This window comes from Myxocyprinus asiaticus, chromosome 11 (genome assembly GCF_019703515.2).
Source record: "Myxocyprinus asiaticus isolate MX2 ecotype Aquarium Trade chromosome 11, UBuf_Myxa_2, whole genome shotgun sequence".
Taxonomy (NCBI): Eukaryota; Metazoa; Chordata; class Actinopteri; order Cypriniformes; family Catostomidae; genus Myxocyprinus; species Myxocyprinus asiaticus.
Genome location: NC_059354.1, coordinates 50,101,696 through 50,129,218, shown reverse-complemented (window position 1 = coordinate 50,129,218; position 27,523 = coordinate 50,101,696). Strand labels below are relative to the sequence as shown.

Here is a 27,523-nt window from a genome sequence, read left to right as displayed (position 1 = left end):
TCCTCTTTCAGGGACGTTTCAAGCTGTTTAATCACCGGGAGTTTGTAGCAAAGAAAATAATTTGCAAGTGATGGTGAATTTTTCATAAACTTTTATTATAAGGAGAGCATGACAGGAAATAAAAAGCACACCAAACTGCTCATAACCTCTCTCTGATTACATAATTGTGTTTTTGAGTCTGTGGACACTTATTTCACACTATATGTGTCATGTAGGAAGAAGTCTGACTTGATCAAAGGTGGTACTGAATGGCCTGAATAGTTTGAGAACCACGGATGTACAACAGCTAATTAGTTTTTGTTTTTGTGTCTTTACATTCACAGTTATGTACTCATTTAGCAGAGGCTTTTATTCAAAGTAACGAACACAACAAGCAATTTGTCATACACAAGTCAACAATATCTGCAGTATTGCAATGCAGTAGCTAGAATAGTACAGAAGACAGAGCAAAAGAAAGAGACATAGGATCTCAGAATCATATTACTATATTAACTTTTTTGCCAGATGATTTTTACATGGCTCATTGTCCGTATGATTTTGTTTCCTGGCAAACGGAGACGGCTTTGAATTCTCTGGCAGAGCTCCATAATCCATCGCTGTTTACTGGTCAGCTCAGCTGAAGAGCACAGTGTGGATCTTTGTGAACCTAAACACTCTTCTGTCACATCCAGTTGCCTTGTGTCAAGACAGCAACTTAAAACCAATTGCTTTTGTCCTGGTTTCCTCCAAAAGGTGCAAGTGAGCAGCTCAGGTTTTTCACAAATGCCAAGATGTTCGGCAGACTGCCCACACAACGCCATGGCAACAACAGACATGAAAAGCATGCGGTAGTATTTAAGGAATTGTTCACTCAGAAATGAAAATGTATTCACCCTCATGTCATTTCAAACACACAAAACATTCTTTCTTCAGTGAACACAAGTACAAGTATGTAGTTTGATTAAATATAAATGTAAAATGTGTATAAAAATTAAATAATAATTGTATTTATCTTTAGTGGTCGAAAGAATAGTTCTACAGCATACAAGAGACGAGGTAATGATCTGAGATGTCATCGCTCTGCAGTAGAATTTCTATAGTATCAACATTAACTCCATATGACAGAATTAAATCTAGCGTATGATTATGGCGATGAGTTGGTCCTGTCGCATTTTATCTGACTCCAAGAGAGTTGAGAATATCGATAAATGCTATATGTCATTTTCATTATCTACGTGAATGTTGACGTCACCAACAATTAAAGCTCTATCTACATAAAGGAGATATTAGGTAGAATGTCCGAGCTGCTTTTTTCCAAACAGCAAAAGTGGATGGTGATTTTTACATCCTTGAAAATGACAAAAAGCACCATAAAAAGTATCATAAAAATTGTACATACAACAATACAAGCTATCATATGGCTTCATAAGACTTAAAATATAGTACACAGTTTTATGGACTACTTTTATGATACTTTTAAGGTGTTTTTCATCCTTTTTGGAGCTTAGCAGTAAAAATCACCTTCCACTTTAGTTTTATAAAGAAAATCAGCTTGGACATTCTGCTTTACATCCCCTTTTGTGTTTTATAAACTTACATTCTAATTATTATAATAATAATAATAATTATTATGATTATAAATTAATTACTGTGATTAATAATAATGAAAGCTATAATAATAGTAATAATAATAATAATAATAATAAATAATGTATTATTATTATTAATCACTGTGATGATAATAATAACAATATTAATAATAGAGTTAATAATCATAGTAATAATTATTGTTATTACTATTATGATTATTATGAATAATAACAACAATAATAATAACATATTTATTATAAGAATCATATTAAATTGATTATTATTATGAATATTATTAATCGAATTAATTACTGTGATTAATAATAATGAAAGCTATAGTAATAATAATAATAATAATAATAACAATAATAATTATACATGTATTATAATAATAATAATAATATATAATTTATTATTATTATTAATCACTGTGATTAAAAATAATAATAGTGATAATAATAATAAAAGAGATAATAATAATAGTAATAATTATTGTTAATGATTATTAATAATAATAACAACCACAGTAATAACATATTTATTATAAGAATCATATTAAATTGATTAGTATTATGATTATGATTATGATTATTATGAATTATTACTGTGATTAATAATAATGATAATAATAATAATAATAATAATAATAATAATAATAATAGAGTTAATAGTTGTAATAATAATCATTATAATTACTATTATGATTATTATTAATAATAATAACAACAATAATAAAATATTTATAATAATAATAATAATAATAATAATATAGAATTGATTATTATTATTATTATTATTATTATTATTATTATTATTATTATTCGGAAAAGCTAAGTCAAGTATCTAACATACAATTCACAAACACAGGATAAATCATTTTCCATTTTATCATAGCTTTCAATACTAAAACTATAAAAAGAAAAAACACAAATGAAACAAAACTTTAGTTACAAATTAGTGAGATGAAAATACACAACATCCGTCCATCTTCTATGTAGGGTCATGGGTAAATACACAACATATTTTTTGTTTTGCTAAATAAAAGGTTTTGGATCAATGGGTTTAATAAATTGTCAATTTTAACCAATATTTGTATCTATTTCATCTTCTTTTGTGTTTCATGGAAGAAAAAAATTATTTAAGAACGACATGATGCTGAGTAAATGTTGACAGAATTGTCATTTTTGGGTGAGCTGTTTCTTTAATTCTGTCTGTCAGATCTTCCTAATGTTTTGTCACATAAATATTTCTGTTATCTTTAATTCATGAGTGAACAGGACAGTTATCTTCACGGGGTGGTTCTGTGTCATACAACGATGCTTCAGATGAGCATTCTGTGTGCACACTGTGTAAAAAGAAAAGAAATTTCTCATCGCTCTTGAAGTCTAATACTTACAATGGCATTCTTTATGTTACCTTCTCATGGCTTGTTTAATTTAGGCTGAAGTGAATGTGGCCTTGCATGAATTCCATGCAAATGAGTGCTGTGAACGAGGGACCATTATTTAGAGACAGCCCTCTTGCTGTCAGGTCCTTCTAACCAGTTTTAACGCTTTTGTCCTAATTAGCCAGTGTCTATGACTGCAAACTCCTACTCCCTGACGCCTTTCTGCATTGAGTGACAGCCTCATTGGACGAGGTGGGGGGGTATTTACCTCCAATGTATCCAGGGACAGAGCTAATGATCCCGGGCAAAGACAAAAGCTCAGAGCATGAGAAGTGGACTCACTGTTGATGAGAATCTCGCTTCTTTACAAGGATGATTTGCCAACAGTACTGTAAGGAAAATATCTCATTCAGCATCTGGTTCTTTTCTGGAAGAAAGTGACAGTTTAATTGCATCTCGGAATGAGGTAAGGATGTTAAGACTGTTTGTTGCTTTTCATTTCGGGTTTAACCTTTTTTGGGAGCAGAGTGTAATAAAAAATGCTGTTAGATATTCAGTCTTTTATTCAGTCATTTATAAGCTGAAATGAAGAAAAACAGCGCTGAGGTAACTGATCGAAAAGTTTATTTGAAAGCCTGAAACTTCTTTTCTTTTGACTGTTTCAACTCGTCCCTCCTTTTCTTTAAAAAAAGCAAAAAATCTGTGTTCCTGTGAGACACTTACAATGGAAGTCAGTGGGGTCAATACGTTTCAAAAGTTGTAGGGGTGGTGGCGTAGTGGGAAAAGCACAGAACTGGTAAGCAGAAGGTTGCCGGTTCGATCCCCACAGCCACCACCATTGTGTTCTTGAGCAAGGTACTTAACTCCAGATTGCTCCAGGGGGATTGTCCTTGTAATAAGTACACTGTAAGTCGCTTTGGATTAAAGTGTCTGCCAAATGCATAAAAATGTAAAAAAAATAAAATGTGCAACATGGTTGCATAATGTCATCACGCTTTAAACCATGTAACCCTGCAAAACAATGATTTAAACAACTTTACAGCTCAAATAATACACAAGTTTTAACAGAAGAATTAATGTAAATGCTTTTATAAAATTATAAGCTTCACATTTCTGCCTTTAAAAAAATGGCTCCATTCACTTCCATTGTAAGTGCCTCACTGGAACCCCGATTTGTGCCTTTTTTTTTAAAGATAAGGAGGGATAAGTCCAAATTAATTTTTGTGCTTATCAACATTAGGCCACAAATACTGTCAGTTGTCAACATCCCTTTCTGTGTTCTTCTGCAAATAATTCAGCCTGAACCACTTAATGTATATACAGAAAACAAGCCGTGCCGAGTGTCATAACAAGGGCAAAGCGGCTCTGATACAGCATTGCAATTACACAGAAGAAAAGGAAATGCAAAACTAGTTCAGCATGTGCTGCTCCATAGATACTTTGCATGTTTACATGGAAAAAATCAAACTTGGATTAGGATAAATAATAAGAATCATTTACTTTGGTTTGAACTTTGCCTTGAATTCACAAAATGCTGATATTTGTGATCTCATCTTAACTTGGAATCAGTGTCAGTTCTCTTGGCAATTCCAGCCCTAAAAATTCACAGACAGACCGCTTACCACTCCCATTTTGGGCTTTCACTGCAGTTTTTAGCACAGCTTCCTTTTCTTGCCCTATTTTCTTACCTCAGGTTAGTTGTCAGTTAGTTGTTTTCACTGTTAAAGCTATCCCTGATCACTGAGACTTTGTTTTTTTGTTGCTGTGACTTGGCTGAAGGTTGTAGGATAGAATTAGAGCCGCAAAATAATGCCAGAGTGAGGCTTGGAAAAAATGCACGTTCCAGGCAGCGATCCCAACCCAGAGTTAAAGCTCATATGTGGAAAAATGATCAGAATCAATATCAGATGTTGGAAGGTATTGATCACATTCATTTCTGGTAGAGTTCCTGAAGTAATTGATTAAATAAACGTCAATAACTAACTTGGAAAAGAAGTTACTGTTGAACCCATTTGGCTGCAGGGACCTGGAATTCCTACATTCTTCCATTTGACCACAGACTTGGGAAAGAGCAGCAGTGATATTGCACCAGTGGACCAAAATTGACTGGACTGACTGAAATCTGCAATCTTTATATATATATATATATATATATATATATATAAAACAGAATAAAGTAAAAGCAGTTAAGTGATCAAAGACTTTCCCAGTAAAGCAGGGTGTCAGATTGTACAATGCAGCATTAAATCTATAATTAGCTGTTGTGCAATGCATTGAATCAGCATTTAGAAATGTATGCAAATTTTGGTCCAATCAAATGCATTCTACAATGTTAATAGCAATAGCAAGTAGCAAATTATGGTTCACAGCAGTGATGTTAAACTAAATGTTATTGACTATAGAAAAAAAAAAAAAAAAAAATGACAAGCCCTTCGATATGTCCCGCTTCAACTTTGTAAAAAAAAAAAAAAAAAAGGAAATACATAAACACAGAAAATAAAACTGCTCTGGTCCAGACATTTAATTTAATTTAATTTATATAATTATTATCATTTTTTTTTTAATTTAACAATTTAAATTAATTTATTATTTTTTATTTTATTTTTCATTTATTTATTTATTTTATTTAGTTTAATTAAAATGATGTAATTTAAATGAATTATTTTGTAGTTATTTATTTATTTATTTTTATTTTATTTTATTAAAATTATTTAATTTAATTTAATTTATATAATTATTATTATTTTTTTAATTTAACAATTTAAATTAATTTAATTATTTTTTATTTTATGTTTTTATTTAATTTAATTAAAATTATTTAATTTAAATTATTTTGTAGTTATTTATTTATTTTTATTTTATTTAATTAAAATTATTTAATTAATTTAATTTTTTTTATTTATTTTTTTTATTAAAACCCACATGCCATTCAAAACCCCTATACTGTTATTCATTTATTTTTTCTCTGTGGAACACAGAAGGAGAATATTTCAGAATGTTGTTTTTTTTTTTTTTTTTTTTTTTTAATTCCTCAAAAAAATAAAAATAAAAAATAAAAAAAATCTCCTTTGGTGTTCCACAGAAAAGAATAACATGGGTCTGTAATGACAAGACGGTGAGTATGACAGAATTTTAATTTTGGGTTGAACTATCCCTTTAAATGTGTTAATAAAAACAACATTACCTGATCCGCTGAGTGAGGTGATTGGTTGTCAGTCCTCCCCTCTTTGTTCTGATTGGTTGGGTGGGTGGTCGGTCAGCAGCACACAGCCGTTAGTACAACATTTATTTTTTGAAGAGGGGAAAAGTGAATCACAGGCTGCGTCTCATTGACAGAAGAGCAGCAGGGTCTAGCGAAATTCCCCACTGAAACTGAGAAAAACAAAGCAACTGTACTTCTCTACAAACGGCTCTTTGACAGACTAAAACTGGACGCTCTTGGAACTAAATTAATGTGATACTGTGATCGTTTGTGTCTATTTTTACACTGTTAACTGACAGTGACGCTTTCACGATGTTGCAGGTAAGAATTATTCTGCATTCCTTCACCTGTTTAAAGGTACCTTGGGCTATTTTTGGGTTTTAAAAATGTGACTTCTACTTTTTAATACTACTTTGAGTGTATGAGGCCAGTGTTGGGTAAGTTACTTTAAAAAAGTAATCAGTTACTAACTACTAATTAAGTGTAATTAGATTACTGTACCTATTACTCTGTCTGAAAAGTAATTGCATTACTTATTACTAATTACTTTGTAAAGCCCTGATCAACCTCGACCAGATGAAAAATACAAGGATAGACATCAAACTGTTCTTTTAATTCTTTCAAATAAATCATATAAAATCAAATAAATTATTCATGAACTGGCCAAATAATTTAAAGGGGCAGCGTTAAATTAGAAAACATATATTTTAGCATTAGACGTTAAATTAGATTTGAATTTACTATTGTTTTATATAGAATTGCTCTATAGTCTATACAACATTTAATGCAATTACATCAGAAGTAACTGTAATTAAAATACTTAAAAAATTAAGAGTAATCCCTTACTTTACTTTTTCAATGAAAAAGTAATTTAATTACAGTAATTAATTACTTTAATGCATAACACCCAACACTGTACGAGACACCCCTCATCAGTCATTCATGTTTTTTCTTTTCGTTGTTTTATATGATTTAAACAGGAGTTTGAGCAGCTGGTATTGCAAATTCAACATTTTTGGATGTCTGTAAAAGTAAAATGTCAGATCACAGTTATAAAAGTAAGATCGTTGTGTCATTAGTTCCATGAGTCAGTCTTTACCTCCAGAGTTGTTGCCAGTATATGGTTAGAAAACTTCTTAGTGGTCAGATGATGAATAGAGTGCCTCAGTTGTGTGGCTCAAGTTTTTTCGAGGACGTTTATATTTTCCATTAACTCCCACTAGATGTCCCATTCATTGACATGTCACTCTATTGTACTGCAGATCTGAAAGTAGGTTAAGTATGCTGTAAATGTGAGTGCCAGCAGAGTGACTCTGGCATTAAAAAGACAAACGCAGAGGAAAACGTCCAGAAAAAAGTATGTTTTGTGCCTCTGTGGAAATATAACCGATAGTTTATTTCAGTGAAGAAAACACAGTTCTTTGCTGCTGAAAGTTCCAGCCAAACCAAGGGAGTGTGAGGCATGTCGATTACAGTATTTTTGTCATATTAAAAGAAATATCTAAACATCCTTGTCCTCTTTTACTCTGGTGCATTTTTAGGCTGCCGCCTGCCTAAAAATTGAGTTTTTTCCACACTCAAATATTAAAGCTCAACTTGCACACAGTGGACTACTGGTCTCATTTGACAGAAAACCCCTTTGAATTAAAAAAAAAAAAATATTCCAATAATTAATATAAAGTATTTAAAGTATATCTTTAAAATCTAATGATGAACACATATACATACATTTTTAAAATAATTTTTTGATGTTTTAAATTTGTAAGCATGGATTTCTGGTTCTGTTTGCTCTATCTCCCTGCAAAAAGTCTTATTTATTCCACTAGATGACAGCAAATACTAGGAAAAAAAAATATGTTTTCCTCCGTCACCTACAATATACAGATGTGAAATGTAGCTGGTGCTCTAATGCAGTTGAGCACTCACACCATAGACATCCAGTCTATAATGGATTGTGTGCATGTTCCCCACCGTTTCATTGAATATCCACAGCCCGCCACAGTCTAATTTGTCCCGCCACAGTTTCATAATGAACCGAAAATATTTTTACACTTCTCATAATAACGTAAATGATCTGTAACGTTGTGTTTAGCGCCGTTGCTTTGGCAAAGTATCTCTCACTCCAAGTCTTCCATAATTAGCATATTAGTTTGTGTTATTATTTGTTGTGGTATTAAAGCTGGTATTGAGAATCGTCAAATTTCACGACCGACTCCTGAAAGTCTTTATTGTACGTGGTAGATCTTGCTGCAATAACATGATGAAAAAGCAGATTCCATAGAACTATGAGCATCCCTGCTGTAAATGATGGTGATGGAGGCTTTTCTTTATTTGACTAACATACGTAACATAAAATAATTAATTACCATATGACAATAGTCTCCTCCCCTATCCAGTGCAGTTTACATTTCTGTCACAGAGAATTGAGTTGATTGCACAAGTACACTATTAGTTTGGGCATCGGTCATAATTTTAGAACAATATACAATATAAACTTTGACATGTTATTTGAGCATGTAACTTAAATGACCTTTTTTACTGGGACAAGTGAATGACCAATTTATTTGTCTGGAGGTCAAGCACATGACAACGCTTAATGTCGAGCGCTGGCTCAAATGTTTGCTCTAGTCGATTTTGTGTTTTGACTATTTGAGTTAAACTCCGTCTCGTTTATGCTTTATGAGTGTGACTTTTTTGCCGTGTCATCACCATTCAGATCTATACAAGCAATGTGTTTATGATTAAATTACGACTAGAGCACAAAATTGTTTACAAGAACACAAAGCTAGCTTTTATGCGCAAGAACGCATTTTATCTGAATGGCCCCTCAACCACCTAATTGTCTCATTTTTAATCTCTCAGACACTCTCTTTGACCTCATTCTGTTAATTGCAGTGTTCCTTCTGATCTGATCCTCACAGTGAAAATAAACTCTTTTTTTAAAATTTTTTTTATGTGTTCCCTGCTGAAACAGTCAATTTAAACCAGCTGGTCTTAGCTAGTTTAAGCTGGTCTTCCAGTGTGGCCAAGCTGGTGCTCAGCTGGTTTAGCTGGTTGGCAAGTTAGTCCCCCAGGTAAAAACTGTCCAAACCACCTCTATAACTAACCTGGGAGACCAGCAGACCAGTTTAGGCTAGTCTTAGCTCTCAGTTTTTCTTTTCAGCTGGGGATCCATCGCACTCCTCGCTCTAATAACAAGCATTAGAAATGCAAGTCTTTTTTCGATTAAGCTCTGTATGAATGGCAGATGAAGTCACATGTAAATATTTATTCCCAGTCAAATGGGCCATTGAGAACAGAATGCAAAGCTGCACTTCACATGAATCCCATCTGCTATTTTGGGCCTGTCCCGTTGGTTTTATTCCCTGGTGACAGTGCCCGCATAAGGGCCGATACACAGGGCAGCATTGTGTGTGAGAGCAACGCATTGAAGTGAGACGAGAGAGAAACCGATTGAAAGATAGACAGTGACCCAAAAGCGCTGTCTCTCTCTCTCTCTCTCTCTCTCTCTCCACTGTATTTCTAGGTGGAGTTGGTTTTCCTGGAATTATCTGGGGCAGCTTTTCCTGTTGTGCTGACTGCTACTTGCCATGCGCTTCTCTCTGAGCGTGTTTGTGTGTGTGAGGGCAGCGTTCTGTAATAGCCACAACTACGGATTAACATGTTATGGACGAGTGCACCATCTGGAATTCTTGCCCCGACACACGAGGGGTTTTTGTCCATGTGAGCTTTCTGAAATTTGTACAGAAGTTCATCCTGGAAATGGCTCTGAAGTGCACATCAATGCGAAATCCATCGGTGGGTGAAACAGTATTGCGTACTATGTGTGACTGCATGCTGTATGCGTGACTCCAAGTGTCTTGCACTGGATACATGTGGGTAGTTGACATGTTCTGCAATGTGTCATGCTGTTCTCCATCTTAAATGATTTGTCTTTTATAATTAATAATTTTGCATGCAGCTTTTATGAGTTCTTTATGGAATATTTGTACTTTTACAAATTCATTTGTGACTCCTCTGGCATTTTGGGCTTGGTTTTGTTCTATTAAATAGCAGTTATGAGGTCAGTAGTATGTTTAGCATATTGGAAAATGTCAAGGTTTGTTGCTTAGAGAGGCTTTTTATAGTTAGATATTAATTTATTCTGAATGCTTGGGTTTTTAGGCTGTTCTTTACCTGTAATAATAGACATCAGAAATAACTATTAAAACATGGAAATGTATGGTATGGATCTCAGGGGGTTTGGAAAACAGATTTGTGCAGCGACTGTACAGTGTTTAAAGTGGAATTTAGCATTTTGGGCTATGTTTTGTTCTGTTTATTGTGATTCTGAAGTCAATTAAATGTTAAGGATCAGCATAAGGGAAGATTTCTTATTGGCATAACAATTTAATTATAAAGTTGAACTGGAAAAATGTACACGAATTTGAGAATGTCTTGAGAATGACTTGCTTTAATGACAGCATGATCAAAACCTGATGGTCATGTTATCCAGCGTGCGTTCTTGCATTACTGTGGCGGAAGCAAACCTCAGTACTCAAGAGGGTGAAAGAGTTACCTTCAAATGTCCCTGACTTTTACTTATTTGCTCAGCAATATTCTCTTGAAACAGTTAATCTGCTATGACAGTGGTTGTCTTGAAAGAGAAAACTCGTAGAAGTGGACGGTTCACAGTAATGTCCGCAATAGCGCCCCATGTGGCAATATAGAAAATGACATGCATACGTAGTGTTATGAATTGCGGTATGACAAGCTAAGGATGTGCACGAATAGTCGACATTCGGTTAATCGTTCGACGCGGTACTATTCAAATACCAAAATCACGATTCGGTTATTACACGTGCAACAGAGGTCTTTAACCTGACCCGAACTCGATGAGTTCTGACAAACCATTGGGTTATCCGACCAGGTTTGGTTCGGTTTTTCAAGTTTAGAACGAACATGCTTTTGTGTGCACCTGCACTGTTTTTCTATATACTGTCAACACGTGCTGGTTGTACATCTTTGACATGCGCTTAATCTCACTGTTTTTTTCTTTTCAGCGTCTCGTGCAGGGTCACCGCATTTTTATTAATTTTGTTCTCCCCAATTTGGAATGCCCAATTTCCAATGCGCTCTAAGTCCTCGTGGTTTCGTAGTGACGAATCTCAGTTGCCTCCGCGTCTGAGACCGTCAATCCGTGCATCTTATCACGTGGCTTGTTGAGCGTGTTACCGTGGAGACGTAGCACATGTGGAGGCCCTCGCTATTCTCCGCAGCATCCACGCACAACTCACCACGTGCCCCACCGAGAGCGAGAACCACATTATAGCGACCACGAGGAGGTTACCCCATATGACTCTACCCTCCCTAGCAACCGGGCCAATTGGTTGCTTAGGAGACCTGGCTGGAGTCACTCAGCATGCCCTGGATTCGAACTGGCAACTCCAGGGGTGGTGGATCACCACATTTTAAGACACCAAGCAAAGACACCGAGTTAAAATATCTTACATTTTTATAAATGCATCTCAAAACACCTATGCTGTGTTCCATTCATTGTGCTGCGTTCTGAAGAAGTTCAGGTTGCAAAGGTGACTTCATGTGACTGTTTCACCATTAAACATGATTGCAGGTTGTTTTTCACTGAGCAAAGTTTCAGTGCTTAATACACGGTAAGCCAGTGTTTTGCCCTTTTGTGACCCTCAGGGTTTGTGATGCAGTCGCTCAGTGAATGTATCAATGGTAATTGCTGCGTCTTCACACAGCATCAAAGACCATTGTGTAGTAATGAGCTTTAGATTCTTTTCACACATAATGAGTGGATGAAGAGAATTCATGGCCAGAGTTCATCTGCTCGCAGCTGCGGTGAGAACTGTCAGAAACAAAGACGTAGTGTACTCGCTGCAGATCTGGCTGAGGTATTGTGCTTGACTGACCTGTCAACATGGGCGGTGTTGAGGAGGGGCCTGCAGGTGCAGGTGCACCCCTGTAGCATCCCCAACTCATTTTTATTTGCCTATTCATAAAGATGAGAAACATTTTCTCGGACAGTTTTTCAGCAATCATGTCCTGTGTAGGCTACTGTATTTCTGTCGGCTGTTTAGAATCAAATGGACTCGGCACGTAGCCTACGTATTTCCGTAACGAGCTCCAGGTATCATATTCAGCCATAGCGGAAGTGTCGAGAGCAAATCACTCTTCTTTTTAAAATAAAACGATTGATCACAACAAATGTGATTTAATTTAGTAAAAGTAAAAGAATGATCACAGTAATGATCTCCAATAAGTGTAAATGCATACGGAAGCTTGTAGAACAGCTGAGCACCGCTATACTCTTGTGTCGCGCCGTTTCACATCGCAAGCGTGATCGGCGCGTGAGCAGAACATATTTTTTTTGCCGCCCCTGTTAACAAGTTACAGCATTAACATCGGAAGTGTCAGTATCGTGTCAGAGCGTCGCATGAGCTGCAGTGCAGTGGGGGTTTCGGCTCCGAGTCCATTTTTGCAGCGCCGCTCACGCTCAGTTAAAGTGACCGTGCATAGTTGATGAATAAACTGTACAAAAATGCACAGAATATGCATGTATTAGTAGTCTAGTGTGTCTTTAGACTGTATGAATTAGAGCACACCTGAAAAATAAATGAAAAGAAAAACTGGTATTCCAGGAGATTTAACAATTTATTAATTTAAAACAACAGTAACAGCGCTTATTGACGCTGACTACCACCCCTGGAGTCGCGAGTTCAAATCCAGGGCATGCTGAGTGACTCCAGCCAGGTCTCCTAAGCAACCAAATTGGCCCGGTTGCTAGGGAGAGTAGAGTCACATGGGGTAATCTCCTCATGGTCACGAGTGGTTCCTTAGTGGTTCTCGCTCTCAATGAGGCGCACGGTAATTTTTGCGTGGATCATGGAGAGTAGCATGAGCCTCCACATGCTGTGAGTCTCCGCGGTGTCATGCACAATGAGCCATGTGATAAGATGCACGGATTGACGGTCTCAGAAGTGGAGGCAACTGAGACTTGTCCTCTGCTACCCGGATTGTGATGAGTAACCACATCACCACGAGGACCCACTAAGTAGTGGGAACTGGGCATTCCAAATTGGGGAGAAAAGAGGATACAAATAATAATAATAATAATAAAAAAACTACAGTAAACTACAACTTATGGGCCTGAAAATATATATTTTATGTACTATTAAACATAGAACAGGTCTATAGGCTTCAGCAATACCCACTCACAGCCGAGTTTGCTTTCACTTGTAAACACATGCACATGACAGACCGTGACGTCGGTAAATTCAGAACTTACCTCATTCGTGTTCAACAATGAATGATACAAGATTGTGGAGGTGGAGAAGCACAAAGTGCTCTATTGTTTACCTTTTAGATGCAAATGTGGTCCTCCTCCTTATGTAGATAAGATTTCACAACAATCAAGTCTGTAATACTTATCAATGACCCACTCCTGATAACCATTTTATAAGTTATGGCCTTTATTGAAATAAATACTCACTGTAGTAACAGAGAAATCAGAGTATTTTTCTGTATAGAGCCGCTGCTGTGACGCTATAAAAACGCTTCCAGTGTGAAAGCCCTGTTGTGTTTGCAGCTGACGCTATGCTCACATCTCGCTCAAGCTTGCGATGTGAAACGGGTGTTAGACTTCCTCTGTTGGCAATGTATTTACATCCATCGACTGTACAGTGATTAACCAGTGAGAAATACAACAACACATGCGATTCATTTCAAAGAGAGCACAAACAATCACCAGAAGATAAAGTCAGGGACAGTCCGTTGCGCAGCTGAGGTTTTGGCACCATCCGCAGGGCGACGAAACACCACTGGGAACACTCAACACACTCTCACAGCGAAATTGTCAGGATTCGTACGACTTTTCTAAATTTGGCTAATTCATATGATATCATGCGACTGCACTCGTTTGAATCCCTACGATTTTCTCTACAGCCAATGACGCCGCTGGACATCGCTTCCATCTAATACTTGCTTCTGTCACACACAACAGCTTCCTATCATGTTTACACACTCTACTGATTGGTTAAGTTTAGATAAGGGGTTTGGGTTAGGGCATATTAATAAGCATGTCCTTAACGCCTCGTGCACGAAACTCACGCTTACTTCTGCATTACACATCTGGGAATTTGTACGAGTTCGTGCGACATCACATGAAATAGCCTCCTCGTAGATCGGGTTGGAACATTACAAAGCTCAAACAGTACTGATTTTTTGTAAATTATTATAATTCCCCCATAGTCAAAGCATGAGATGAGTAATTTGAAATACACATTGTTAAACCCCTTCTTTTTACTGAATAGCTCTGAGTCTCAATGTGTGATGGATAATGTCCACTGTCATCCACAGAAAGTTCTGTAAATAACACGTGTGAAAAGCAATTTTCCCCCCGAGTCGTCTTGACGATGTAGAAGATAGTTTATAGGTGTAAATGTGCACCCAAAGCAAAACACGAAAGTCTTTTAAGTCAGTGAATCACTTGGACAGCTCACACACTGAAACATTTGGAGTGGTTTCTCACTCAATTATACCAAAGGCTACTTAGCCCAAGACTGGAGCATTTGTATTAAAAATGAATGTGGGAAATTGGAACGCCCAATATGGCGGATGTAGATTAGAGAGTCCCGCCTTACAGATAAAAGAGTCAATCACATTTTAGATACAGGCATGGCCTGTCAATCAACTCAAGAACATGCATGTGCATTAGCTAGACCATTAGCTTTTTTTGTTGTATAATCTGAGCTAAAGACGCACAATTTATGATACCATTGTTGCCAGATTTTACTGCTGATTTGAAATATGTTTGTTGATCATAATCTTGACCAACCATTTTGGAGGTTTCAGTCTTTCTCAGTTTAAATAGATAGGAGCTACACTTTTATGCCGCTTGTTTACATATAAAATATCCAAATGGATTAACTTGCCTTGAAAGGGACTTTGCTTAGGCTATACAACAGAATAACCGGAACAGAGCAAAAAGAGCGCGGGATGAAGTGGATATTTACATAGAGTAAATTTAAAGTCAACCTTTAAATGCATCCAATCGTTTGCCAGCAATGAATGTCTTTATTATGCCCTACATGTGCACCTTTTGTAAAACACAAGGTAAACATTTTCCAAACAAAAGAGTATCAAAACATTAACCGTGCATGAAAGCACTTAAAGTACCAAAAATTATAATTGCATTAACATGGTTTTTGGACATGTAGCTACATTGGAGTTACCATAGAAATACAATGGTGTACATTAAAGTTCCATGGTATTGCCATCTGATTCCAGCACTGTACCATGGTACTCCCGCAGCAGGCAACTTTTTTGAAAGGCAGTTGTAAGAAATTTCAACCAGTGCTGGCTTGTTAGTCTTTTTAGCGAGGCTTAGCCCATACGTTAAAGCTACACAATGGTATTAAAGAACAAGTAAAAATGCTGCTCCCAAAGTCACCAGAATTGAACAATTTAGTTCTGTTCAGCCCACTCAGTAATCATCTTTGAAACGCCCCCAGGCAGCTACTTTCTAAGTAAACAAGTGGCATAAAAGTACAGCTCCTATCAACTTGAATGGAGAAAGACCGAAATCTCCAAAAGGGTTGGTCAAGATTACGATTAAAGAACATATTTCAAATCAGCAGTAAAATTTGACATTAATGGTATTATAAATTGTGCTTCTTTAGCTTAGATCATGCAAAAAAAAGAAGCTATTTTTCAGGCTGGTTCAGCTAATGCACATGCGTGTTCTCCATTTGACTGGCAGGTGATGTCTGTACCTTAAAGGTGAATTGTCTCTTTGACCTGTAAGGCGGGACTTCCTTTTATACATCCATTGGTCGTTGGGTGTTCCAATTTCTCGTTTCATTTTCATACCTGCTAAACTGTCTCCGCCACAAGGCATTGTCTGAACATGAGTTTGGGGGCATTTGTCTGAGCAATCACAGATGGGATGCGTGCTTATTCACAGCAGTGCCATCTTTGATAGGACGGGGTTGGGGCATCTTCTGCCTGCCAGGAACAGTTTCAGACACCTTTTTACAATGTGCTCTTTTGCCGTGCTTTGTCACCACGACTCTGTGATTGGTAAATCTTTCTCTTCAGGATCATGGGTAGTGTAGTTCCTCACTAGCAATTCTACTATTAAACAATATAAAAAAAAGAAGTTGAAATAACATGGACTGATGTCTTCAACAGCAGCATATACCATTGATTAACAACCTCAGAGCGCACAGTTTTTAAAGGTTTATAAGTTAGCATTAAATATCAATTTGCTTGTGGAAAAATTTGTACTTCCGGAACCAGACTGTTCTGTTCTGTTCTGTTAGTGATGTACAATTTGCACAGTTTTAATGGATAGTTCACCCAAAAATGCAACTTCTGTTGGTCCAAACCTTCTTGACTTCAGTAGCTTCATAAGAGATCAAAACGGTGTTTCTCCTGGGTTTTTTTTTTTAGCAGCGGTGCTGTTGTGCGCACATCCACAAGCCTGTAACACCTGACCGGTCTTTACGCACTGTGGCGGGGTGAGCAAGAGACAAGCCTCGGAGAGGCATTTATTGAAAATAATAATAAACATAAAATGCCCAAAAAGGGGAAATAAATAGTGTCCAGGGGGAATGGTGATCAAAATAAAGAGGAATCTGGCATCCTCGTGGTGAAACGGGGCTCCATGGTCAGGGAAGTGTCCATGGAATGGCCCAGGCATGAGCGCCGTCCTTGGTGACCTGTCTTCCCAGGCCTACGGCAGGTGAGAGGGGAAGGCGGCCCGGCCTCTAGCCTATCAGCTGCGATGCATGCTGTCCTGCCCGGCGACACACCTTATTCATGCCTGGGGTCCATGGAGAGGGTCCGGTAATGCATCTAACTCGGCCGAACCCTCCTTGCTCTGCTCCTGGGCCTGCGAGGATGCCAGTGTGTGCCCCACGGAGAATATAAGTCGGCTCCCAGAGAAGAGGCGCGCTCTGTGTTAATTTAGCAGCGGTGACAAGGCTAAACACACATCAGGTGTGCCTCATTCCCCCGCTAGCCAAACGTGGCTTATTAATTAACCAAATCACATCGTGAGCCTGGCTGAAGGACAGCCCTCAGAGGTGGGGCGATGATGACGAGAGGGAAGGGCAGGTCGTTCCGCCACAGAGCGTTGGTGGAGAAATAGCTTGAAATGACCTTCGAATCATTATATATGGGATATTCATGTTCGCCTTGTCTTGCATGTGTTTACTGGGGGCTTTTGACACTTGAAGGGCTCTGGAGGGCTCTGGGGCTAAAATTGACTAAAACATCTACAACAGTCTCATCTAAATCTCAAGGAGGGCTACTTTACTCAATTCTTACCTCTAGTTTTATTCAGATGGAATGATTTTTGAAGCATGTAGCCTGCATTATGGCCCTTCTCTTCAGTCACTTGTTTCATAGCAAGACGTGATGGAATAATGTGCTTACATTTATGTTGTTCTTGGCAGATACCTTAGTTAAGGGTAGTTAAAGGGAAGTTCATTCAAAAATGAAATTTCTATCATTATAACTCACATTCAAGCCTGTATGAATTTCTCTCTTCTCTGGATCACAAAAGGAGATGCTAGGCAGAATGTTAGTTCCAGTCACCATGCACTGTCACTACATATATATTGTTTTCCATACAATGAAAGTGAATGGTGACTGAAATGATCACCTCCCTAACATCTCCTTTTGAGTTCCACTATAGACAGAAAATCATAAACAGTTGCAAGTGAAGACAGAATTACTATCACTTTAAGAGTACTCTTTAAGCACTACTCTAAGTCAATACTCACTACTCAGTACTAAAAAAGGCCATTTAATGTTGACAAAATGTATTGAAAATGTTAACAGATGAAGTCCTGAGATCCTCGCTTATATAATAAATATTGTATATTAAAGTTAGAAAATGATATATTTTCATATTATGTATATTATTGATATTAAAAGATCTATATTACTAAATGATCAATATTTATGGATATTTTTACATACTAAAATTGACTGATCCACATGGCAGAGAAAATACCTGTATATGTCAGATGGAGCTCTAGAGAGATGGAGATCAGAGATTAGTTTCTCTTCACCCAGAGTGGTTCTGGTGGCATTTACACAAAGCATTTTAGCTGTTTATGCCTTTCTTGTCAAATGTGCTGTATTGTGAAGGAGTGTCACTATATACAGGCGTCAAAACTAGATCGCTCCGACGACCCGCGCTTGCAACGTTGACAGCTTTGCTTTCTTGATTATTGCATCGCTCGCTTACAGAGACGCAGTACAAAGGCATTCGCATGTTGAATCTTAATTTCAGTAATATGTGACTTCCTCACTCGGCGCCCTTACACTAAACTCAACAAGCGTTCAATGAGCTGCTGCACGAGAGATGACGTGTATACGGTGATGTTACTGTGATTTCGTGCATGTATTTGTGTTTGTGTAAGTGGTGGGTCCTTTTCGTTTCATACCAGCCACATTCAGCAGCGCGCAGTGTAAAAAGCATGCGGCTGACTTCGGCTAGCAAGCATTGCGCCACTGCTGAATGCATAAAGGGGAAACACTGCATAAGATACAGTTTCCTCTCATTTTCAAAACACATGACAGCAAACTTTAGACGGCTGTGCCCAGTTTGACTCTCATGCAAGATTTTATTTGTTTTTAGGCAGCTGAACAGCTTCCCTGGGTTTCGATAACATCTGCATCGCTTCACTGAAGATGGACACACTGGAGTCGGAGTTGACTTGCCCAATCTGTCTAGAGCTTTTCGACGATCCTTTACTGCTGCCTTGCGCCCACAGCCTGTGCTTTAACTGTGCTCATCGTATCCTAGAGTCCCACTCTGGTGCATTCGACGAGTCCACACAACAGTTCACTGCATTCCAGTGTCCCACGTGCCGCTATGTCATCACACTCGACGAGCAGGGCCTAGACGGACTCAAACGGAACGTCACTTTACAGAACATCATCGACCGCATCCAGAAGGCCTCGCTGAGTGGACCCAACTCTCCGAACGAAACTCGCCACTGCGACCAGTTCACCTCGAGCGTGGACGATTGCACGGCCATGACTTCATCATGCGAGCCAGTCCGGTGCCAGTTCTGTGAGCAGGACCCGCCGCAGGATGCGGTAAAGACTTGCATTACCTGCGAGGTGTCATACTGCCAGGAATGCCTTCGGGCGACTCACCCGAACAAGAAGCCCTTCACGGGTCACCGTCTCACGGAACCACTACCAGATTCGCGTCTCAGAGGACTAGCCTGTCCGGAGCATGGAGAGGAGAAGGTGAACATGTACTGCATGACAGATGAACAGCTGATCTGCTCACTGTGTAAACTGGTGGGGCATCATCGTGAGCACCAGGTGTCGTCGTTAGGAGAACGATACGACAAGCTGAAGGTAAGACACATTGTGAAGGTAAGATTAATTATAAACAGATAGTTCTGACTCTAAATTCTGATTAGATGAGCTGTGTTCAAATCTGATGTAAATTGGAGATAAACATGTCTCATTAATGCACCAATTTGCGCAAATATTAATGCTCCAAGCAGATGTCGACTGATATATTGATTTTACAGATTAATCAATGCCGACAGTAGCTTTGTGGAACTATCAGTTATTGGAAAAAATCAACAATGATAGTTTAAAAACAAATATTGTTATTCCTTCGGATTCCTCTGTGGTCGGCGCTGGAAGATTACAGTTCCACAGCGGCCTCTAGAGGTGAAGTAAAAGCAATCACTGACACCTTGTGGGGATTTGCTGTATCTCAATCTTTCATCATTGACAGTATTCATCCATATTTTTATCCTCACTTTAAAGCATATTTTGTTATTTCGATTAGATAATCAAGTTCTAAATTAAAGTGAGGAAATGCAAAGAAAAATGCAACTACATGGAAGCATGTCGCGTCAGCACACATATCTTGCTTTATATAGACACAAAACCATTCATCTGTTAAATTTATATACAGACTATAAAAAGCTTCATTTGGTGAAAACTTATACTATACATTTTTGTTGTTGTAAAACAGTGCCTCATTTAAGAAATAATTTCTTAACTTGCATGCAGCATTGCTATGTTATTAAAGATTCATAAACACACTTTGACATATCTGACTGTTTGATAGGACCTTGGCCATTGCTAAGGTATTCAAAGTAGTTGCAAGACTAACGCCAAGGTGTTATGGTTGCTTGGGGGTTGCTAGGGTGTTGATAAGTGGTTGATAAGGTGTTCTGAAAGGTTGCTTGGCTGTTGCTAGTTTAGAGTGATTTGGATGGGTAGATAGATAGATAGATAGACAGACAGACAGACAGACAGACAGACAGATAGATAGATAGATAGACAGACAGATAGATAGACAGACAGATAGATAGATAGACAGATAGACAGACAGACAGACAGATAGATAGACAGATAGATAGATAGATAGACAGACAGACAGACAGACAGATAGATAGACAGATAGATAGATAGACAGATAGACAGACAGACAGACAGATAGATAGACAGACAGATAGATAGATAGATAGACAGACAGACAGATAGATAGATAGACAGACAGACAGACAGACAGACAGATAGACAGACAGATAGATAGATAGATAGACAGACAGACAGACAGATAGATAGTCAGACAGATAGATAGATAGATAGACAGACAGACAGACAGACAGACAGATAGATAGATAGATAGACAGACAGACAGACAGACAGACAGTAGACAGACAGATAGATAGATAGATAGATAGACAGACAGACAGACAGATAGATAGATAGACAGACAGACAGACAGATAGACAGACAGACAGACAGACAGACAGACAGACAGACAGACAGACAGACAGACAGACAGACAGACAGACAGACAGACAGACAGACAGACAGACAGACAGACAGACAGACAGACAGACAGATAGATAGATAGATAGATAGATAGGGCTGCACGATTGACAAAAATATATATATATATATATATATATATAATTGTTGATTATTTCCTTTGATATTGTAATTGTGATTATTCATTTCGATTAATAGAATGTAGGGCAAAATGCAGTACTTATTTTATGTGGGGCAGATCCATGGGCCATGTAGGTTGCACATCCAAAACAAGCTGAATTGCTTTATTATTTTAGTTGCATGTAAAACAAAAAGTGTCTTTTACTTTATGAATAAATGATACACAATATAATTTAGGTAGTGAGAATTACTGATATGCCTTTAGACTAATTTAAATACCTCTGATTTGCCTTTGCATTCATGCACACAACGTCCCAAAAATGTGTTTTAAATAGAACATTTTGCCATAGTGTGAGTAGACCTAAATGGAATGCTGTAATTGACGCTTTTCACAATTATATAAGTGCAACAACTGTAATTGTAATCTTGATAATTTTTCGATTAATTGTGCAGCCCTTATAGACAAACAGATAGACAGATAACTAACACACAAGTGCACATGCACATAGATAAACTAATTTTTCTTTGCAAGTGTAACATTCTGAATGGTAGAATATTAGTGGAAAGTAATTCAGAACGGATGAAAAAGGGAAGTCAGTCAGTTTCCTCTTGTTGGAAAGTGTGTTTGGTTCTACACCTTTGACTCGAAAAGACCTGTTTCCTTCCTGAGAAAAATCCAATTGCTGGAAATGAGTGGTGAAAATGCTTAAACTCAGAAACGTTTATGAACGACACTCCAACACCACTGTAGTAATTTCCACTTATCATATTTCACTTGGATTCATATGATGGTTGTACTTGGTCTGAGCTTTGAAAGCAGATTTTCAAAATTAGCATTGGTGCATTAACTGCAGTAATACCAGGTGAGTTTTGCTGCTTTGCACATCTCCAGTAAGATATTTCTTTAGATTTTCAAAGAGCTTGAAAGATAGCAATGCTCTCTGCACATGATGAGTCCTGCATTTCAGAACGCCCACTGGAGCCCTCTGCTCTGGAACTCCCTTATATTAAATATTAAACACTGAACTTTAGCCATTTTATTTTTAAAACCGTAACACACAGATGCAAATGTTCTTTCATTTTTTCCCTGTTGAAGGCTTCACTTGATATGTCAGCATTTCACATGCTTGATCAAACACATTTTTAGATTTTTTAGAAAATCAAATCATGGCAAACAATAGGAACTCTTTAGAAACACCTTTCTCCGCTATTCTGTGGCTTTTAAACTGCATATATCATGTATAAATGATTTAGTGGAGAGGGTTTGGATAAAAGCATCTATTTCTGTGCAGGCTGAGGCACTTTGAAATGCACTGAAATCTCTGTATACAAAAAAAATAAAATAAAAAAAATAATGTTAAGTAATGTTAACTGTTTCAGTAAATTCAGTCAGACTTAGTCTATGTTCAGAACAGAATACTTTGCAGTATATTATTTTAGTACACCACCTACTATTTTTAATTAAATAGCATGTAAAACAGAAAGCATTATACAACAGTCCATAATCTACTGTTGTAGTTTCCCTTTAAAGTCGGCATGAAATGAAAATTCACCCTATCTATTTTCTAAATGCATGCTATTGATCTTATTGTGTACAATTCATCCATGCATATGTTTAATTTTGTAAAAAAAAAATAATAATAATAATATTTTGTTTTATTTCGTAATCTTTAATCAAAATGTAATAACTCGATCTTCCGGTGAAACGACAGACTTCTCTCTGGTGATGTATGCAGGACTTCTCCAATCATTTAGTCCGCTTAAACCCCGCCCCCTTTCTTATAAATACCACAACCTTGCGTAGAGTTCAACGAAGCGTCAATCGCATGTTGGTGAAGATGGCAAGGTGTATTTTCATCTGATTTCCTTCAAAACTATCGTTCCTTAACCCAAACTTCCTTGGTTACGGGTCAGCTGGCTTGAATTTACATTTCGAATGAGGAGGAATAACGGCGAATTCGCGTTGTGTTCGAGACATTTCACATCTGAATTGCTGAGGTGATCACTAATGAATACAATGCTTCGGATGACTCTGGAGTTTATTATATTTTTGAATGCAGTTATCTTGGGATGCACAGCACAAGTGTTTTTTTCCTTTATATTTAGTGTATTGTGATTCAAAATGTTAAAATATGTTTATCTGTTACTCACTTGTTTTTCAACAGCTACAGCCTCTTTGTAAGCAAAGAACGTGATGTGCTTGTGCGTTTATGCTGTCAGTTTGATCATATTTGTGTTGAGATCGCTGGTCAATTTCACCGATAACCGGCTCTTGAGGTACACGGTGGTAAGGGTGTGTGTATCCACTGCAAACTAAGGATGGGTGGATCGATACTAAAGTATCCATTCTTCCGATGCTGATGTGGTATCAAGAATATCGATCCTCACATAAAAATATAGATTCTGAAGGGTTTTTTTAAACTAATGATCTTATTATTTAGATTACATGAATATTAATGCATATCATAAGCTTCAAAGTGGATAAAATAATTATATGAGCTTGGCACTGGAACTAGTTTTTCTTCTGCTCATCTTGACGTGCAGAAATGCTAAAATACAGTAGCAGTCACAGACAGCACTCACTCTTTCAGTCATAGCGCTCGTTCAAAGAGGGAGCAGTGCTTTCCTGAGGTAATGACACAAAAACAGCATCTGGAGTTATTCACACTAAGTAATGACAAACCTAGACGTGTCATTTATTATAATGGGCTTGTGTAACCATTTTTACAGGCTTATTTAAATTCAGAGTTGTTAAAACATTGATAATGATCTATAATCCTCATTAATAAATTATACCCTTACGAAAACTACCCATGGATTTACTGTAGTAATATTGTAGTAATCACGACTGTAATAACCATGTTTTATTTCTTGTTTTTTTTTGGCAGTAAGCAAGGTTTTGATACAATTAACCACTGGTTTTATTCTTTACTACAGCATTACTGTAGTATCCAAATGGTAACTTGGTTTTAGCAATAGTAACCATATAATGAAACCTGTTGTTAATTTCGAGGGTTGTATATGTGTCTTATACTTACAAATTTTTAAAGGGTATACAAATCAGCCTAATAATTTTCTGCATAGGCCCATAAATATATCAAACAATATAAGTAATAATTTAAGTTACTCATTTTGTCTGAAGAATTCATACAAATAAAATTTAATAGAGGTATCGATATCGGCGATATTGGTCTAAAAGTACTTGGTATCGGATTGAAAATAAAATAAGTGGTATCGCTCATCTCTACTGCAAACTCTCATTCATATCTGCCTCCATTCCACTATGCAATGCCCATATTTTCCCAATCCAATCAACAACCAATGGATGAACTCAAATCCCTGCCCTAAATTTTTGTTCGATAAGCTGTTTCACTCAGAAATACGTCACAATACAAATTTTATTTGTTTTCCTTTATTTTGTGGTGTTAATCATATGTGGTCAAGCATAACATGTCAACCATGTTATGTAGTGATCGACCGATATTGTTTTTTTTTAATGGCCGATACAGATATCCAGAGACCAGTGTGGTCAATATATCACATAATTTAATATAGTAAATAACATAAACATAAAATTGCTAAAAAAGGAATAAAGTCTTATTTAGCACTATGTTTACTCAATTTCACACTAAACTTAAACTTTGTAAAAAAGAATCTAAAAAAATAATATTGTATTTTAATACGAGATATCTGCATATTTGCAGACCGTATATAATAGAACATTTATTTGATATTTGCCTTTTATCATTAGAAAAGTTATAGGGAACTGTTGAGGAGAGATTGATAGAATACATTCTTTAGAGGTTAATAATTGAGCGCTCCACAGGATGCTGAAGATCTGCTCAAGTTTTGTGAGGTTGGTTTATTACATCTGTTTAAATGAGATATGCGCATATTTGCAGACGGTATATGATATACGTTTTATTGATATTTGCCTTTTTGTCAATAGAAAAGACCTTTAAAAGTCAGGAGAGAGAGGGGGAATGAAACAGGCGAGCACTTTTAACATTATGAGCTCAAACGCGTCTGTCGCGGCTCTGATATGTGGACTGTTTAAATGAGACTGTGTTGCACACTGGACTATTATTGTAGGAACATGATGGCACATAACAACAAAACAAAGCATGACTGGTCATTTACATGTCTCAGTCGCTTCTCATGAAAGTAGGCGATTCTCGGTGCCCTCAACAAACAAATCGGCAAAACAGAAAAATTTATCGGCGGATGCCGATAATTAAAAAATTATGAATATCATACGATTTATCGGCCTCTGCAATATATCGGTTGACCACTAATGTTATGGGAAGATATATGGGAAATAAATTTAATTTTAACATTTCAATTTACAGTATTTATATTAACAAATAAAACAATCAATATAAGTTTACAAATATGTTTGCTAATTATCAATCATAGACCATGAAGTGGCTAATTTATCCACTGAATGTCCACCCTGATACTGCCCATGTAACTGGATAGACATCTGAATTTTTTGGTCATTTAGCTTGACCAGTATGACTAATACAATATTTAACATGTCCTTGTAATGATGAAACATGAAGATAGTTGTAAAAGTATGTTTAATTTTTCAAAAATGTCACCGAATTGTGTGAATGTGGCATTTACGATATGTACATAGTTTTAGTTCCACCGCTCTACAATGAAATAATTTGACTAGTTTGCAATATACACTTACTTAATAAATATTTAAAATGTAAAGTCTTTTTTGTCCAACTTAATCGGTAAACCCGATATTAAGTGTCGTTAAGTGATAAAGTGGAAAAGTGGAAATTTCGGTTAAAAATATTAGTCAAACCGATTATTGGTCTACAGTATCTCTAGTCTGGGACAAGGCTAAAACAGTCAAATCTATACATAAAAGACGTTTGAAAAGTACCAAAAATAAAAGATGAAGGCCTGTTGAAAAGTTTCCAATTCAGTTTTAATGAGACCTTCATGTATCAACAGGAAAAAAGTTTTAATTAAAATCAACCCCTGGGACATCAAAGTGCCTGAAGTTTAAGAAACACCAATAAACACACTGTATACTCACATGCATTTGCTGTAAGGATGCACCGATGTATTGGCCGCCGATATTTATCGGCCAATTAATAACCAAATTAAAACCATCTGTTCAAAGCATGAAAATGAGAAAAACCGATGGTTCATTTATAATTATTTATCATCACACTTTGTAAAAACTCTTTGAATTCAAAAGCACAATCCAGAAATAATGATGTGACAGAATGTAGAAGGGTTTTGGCACTCCAAAGAACATGTAACATTCACATTAATTAGGAAAAGCCATCGTTACAGATGTGACAGTTGTGAAAGTGGCACTTACATATACCTGATCAGGTAAAACAATCCAAAACGCTTTGAAAACAGCAAACTTTGTCTTCTGAGACATTGGTATGGTATCCATTAAGGCTGCACGACTGATCGAGTTAAGTTTGAAATCACAATAAGGTCTTGCACAATTATAAAATCTTGAAAGGCTGCGTTTAAAAATAGACTACAATCAGCTCATCAATCAGTATTGTGTAAGCAAGCGGCGCCCTCTAGCGGTCTGGACGGCATTTTCTATTATCCTTTATAACACCGCTATAGAATTTAAAAGGGCCATGTGATGTGGATGTGAGTACTGTTGATTAGAACTGCAAAAACAGAAGTGCATAAATGTTTTAGAAGTATAAAATAAGTTTTTTATTTTAATATCAATCATCATGCTATGATATTTATAAATGTCTTTTTTCTCTTTTTATCTTTCATTGTGGCTCTCTTTAAAATTCATGTGTTCAACAGAACCAATCCAGGTTCAATGGAAATTACTTATTATTAGAACAAAAGCTTTTGTACCTCTTTGTACGTTTTTTAAAACACAATTCCTGAGCAAAATAGTGATCAGATAACAAAATAAGGTAAGTGGCAAAATATCGGTATCGGTCAATTGCTATTTGTTAAAATTGGTATTGGTATCGGCCAAAAATTTTAATATCAGTGCATCCCTAATTTGCTGTATTATATAGGCTACTAGGGATGACCAATTACTCAAATTAACATACATATTTCAAGGCAAGTATATTTATATAGCACATTTCATACATAATGGCAATTCAAAGTGCTTTATATAAAAAGGATATAGAAAATACGATATAGAAAAATAAAATTTTAAACTAGTTAAGAACAAGAAATAAAAATAAATAGAAATAAAATACATTTAAAAAAGTAAAAATGATTAAAAATGAATAAAACAGAAAAAGAAAACAGAAATAAAATGATGCAGTGCAATCAGTGAGTGCAGCAGAGTGTTCAGTCAGTAAATGTACAGGTAAACAGATGTGTTTTCAGTCTGGATTTGAATGTGGCTACTGTTGGAGCACATCTGACCTCTTCAGGAAGCTGGTTCCAGC

At 36.6% G+C, this 27,523-nt stretch overlaps 1 protein-coding gene across 3 annotated transcripts in view; it reads left to right on the top strand.

Annotated features, from left to right (window-relative positions):
- LOC127448245 (E3 ubiquitin-protein ligase Midline-1-like) overlaps positions 1 to 27,523 on the top strand; it is a 49,473-nt gene that overhangs the window by 7,356 nt on the left and 14,594 nt on the right. The window contains exons 1-2 of one of the 3 annotated variants that reach the window (XM_051710640.1): positions 6,369 to 6,479; positions 18,814 to 19,547. In XM_051710640.1, the coding sequence (XP_051566600.1) occupies positions 18,867 to 19,547 (681 nt within the window). In that variant the 5' untranslated portion in view covers positions 6,369 to 6,479; positions 18,814 to 18,866. Of the gene's footprint in view, positions 1 to 6,368; positions 6,480 to 9,773; positions 9,957 to 18,813; positions 19,548 to 27,523 lie in introns of those variants that run through there. The other 2 variants (XM_051710639.1, XM_051710638.1) reach the window with 2 other exon arrangements.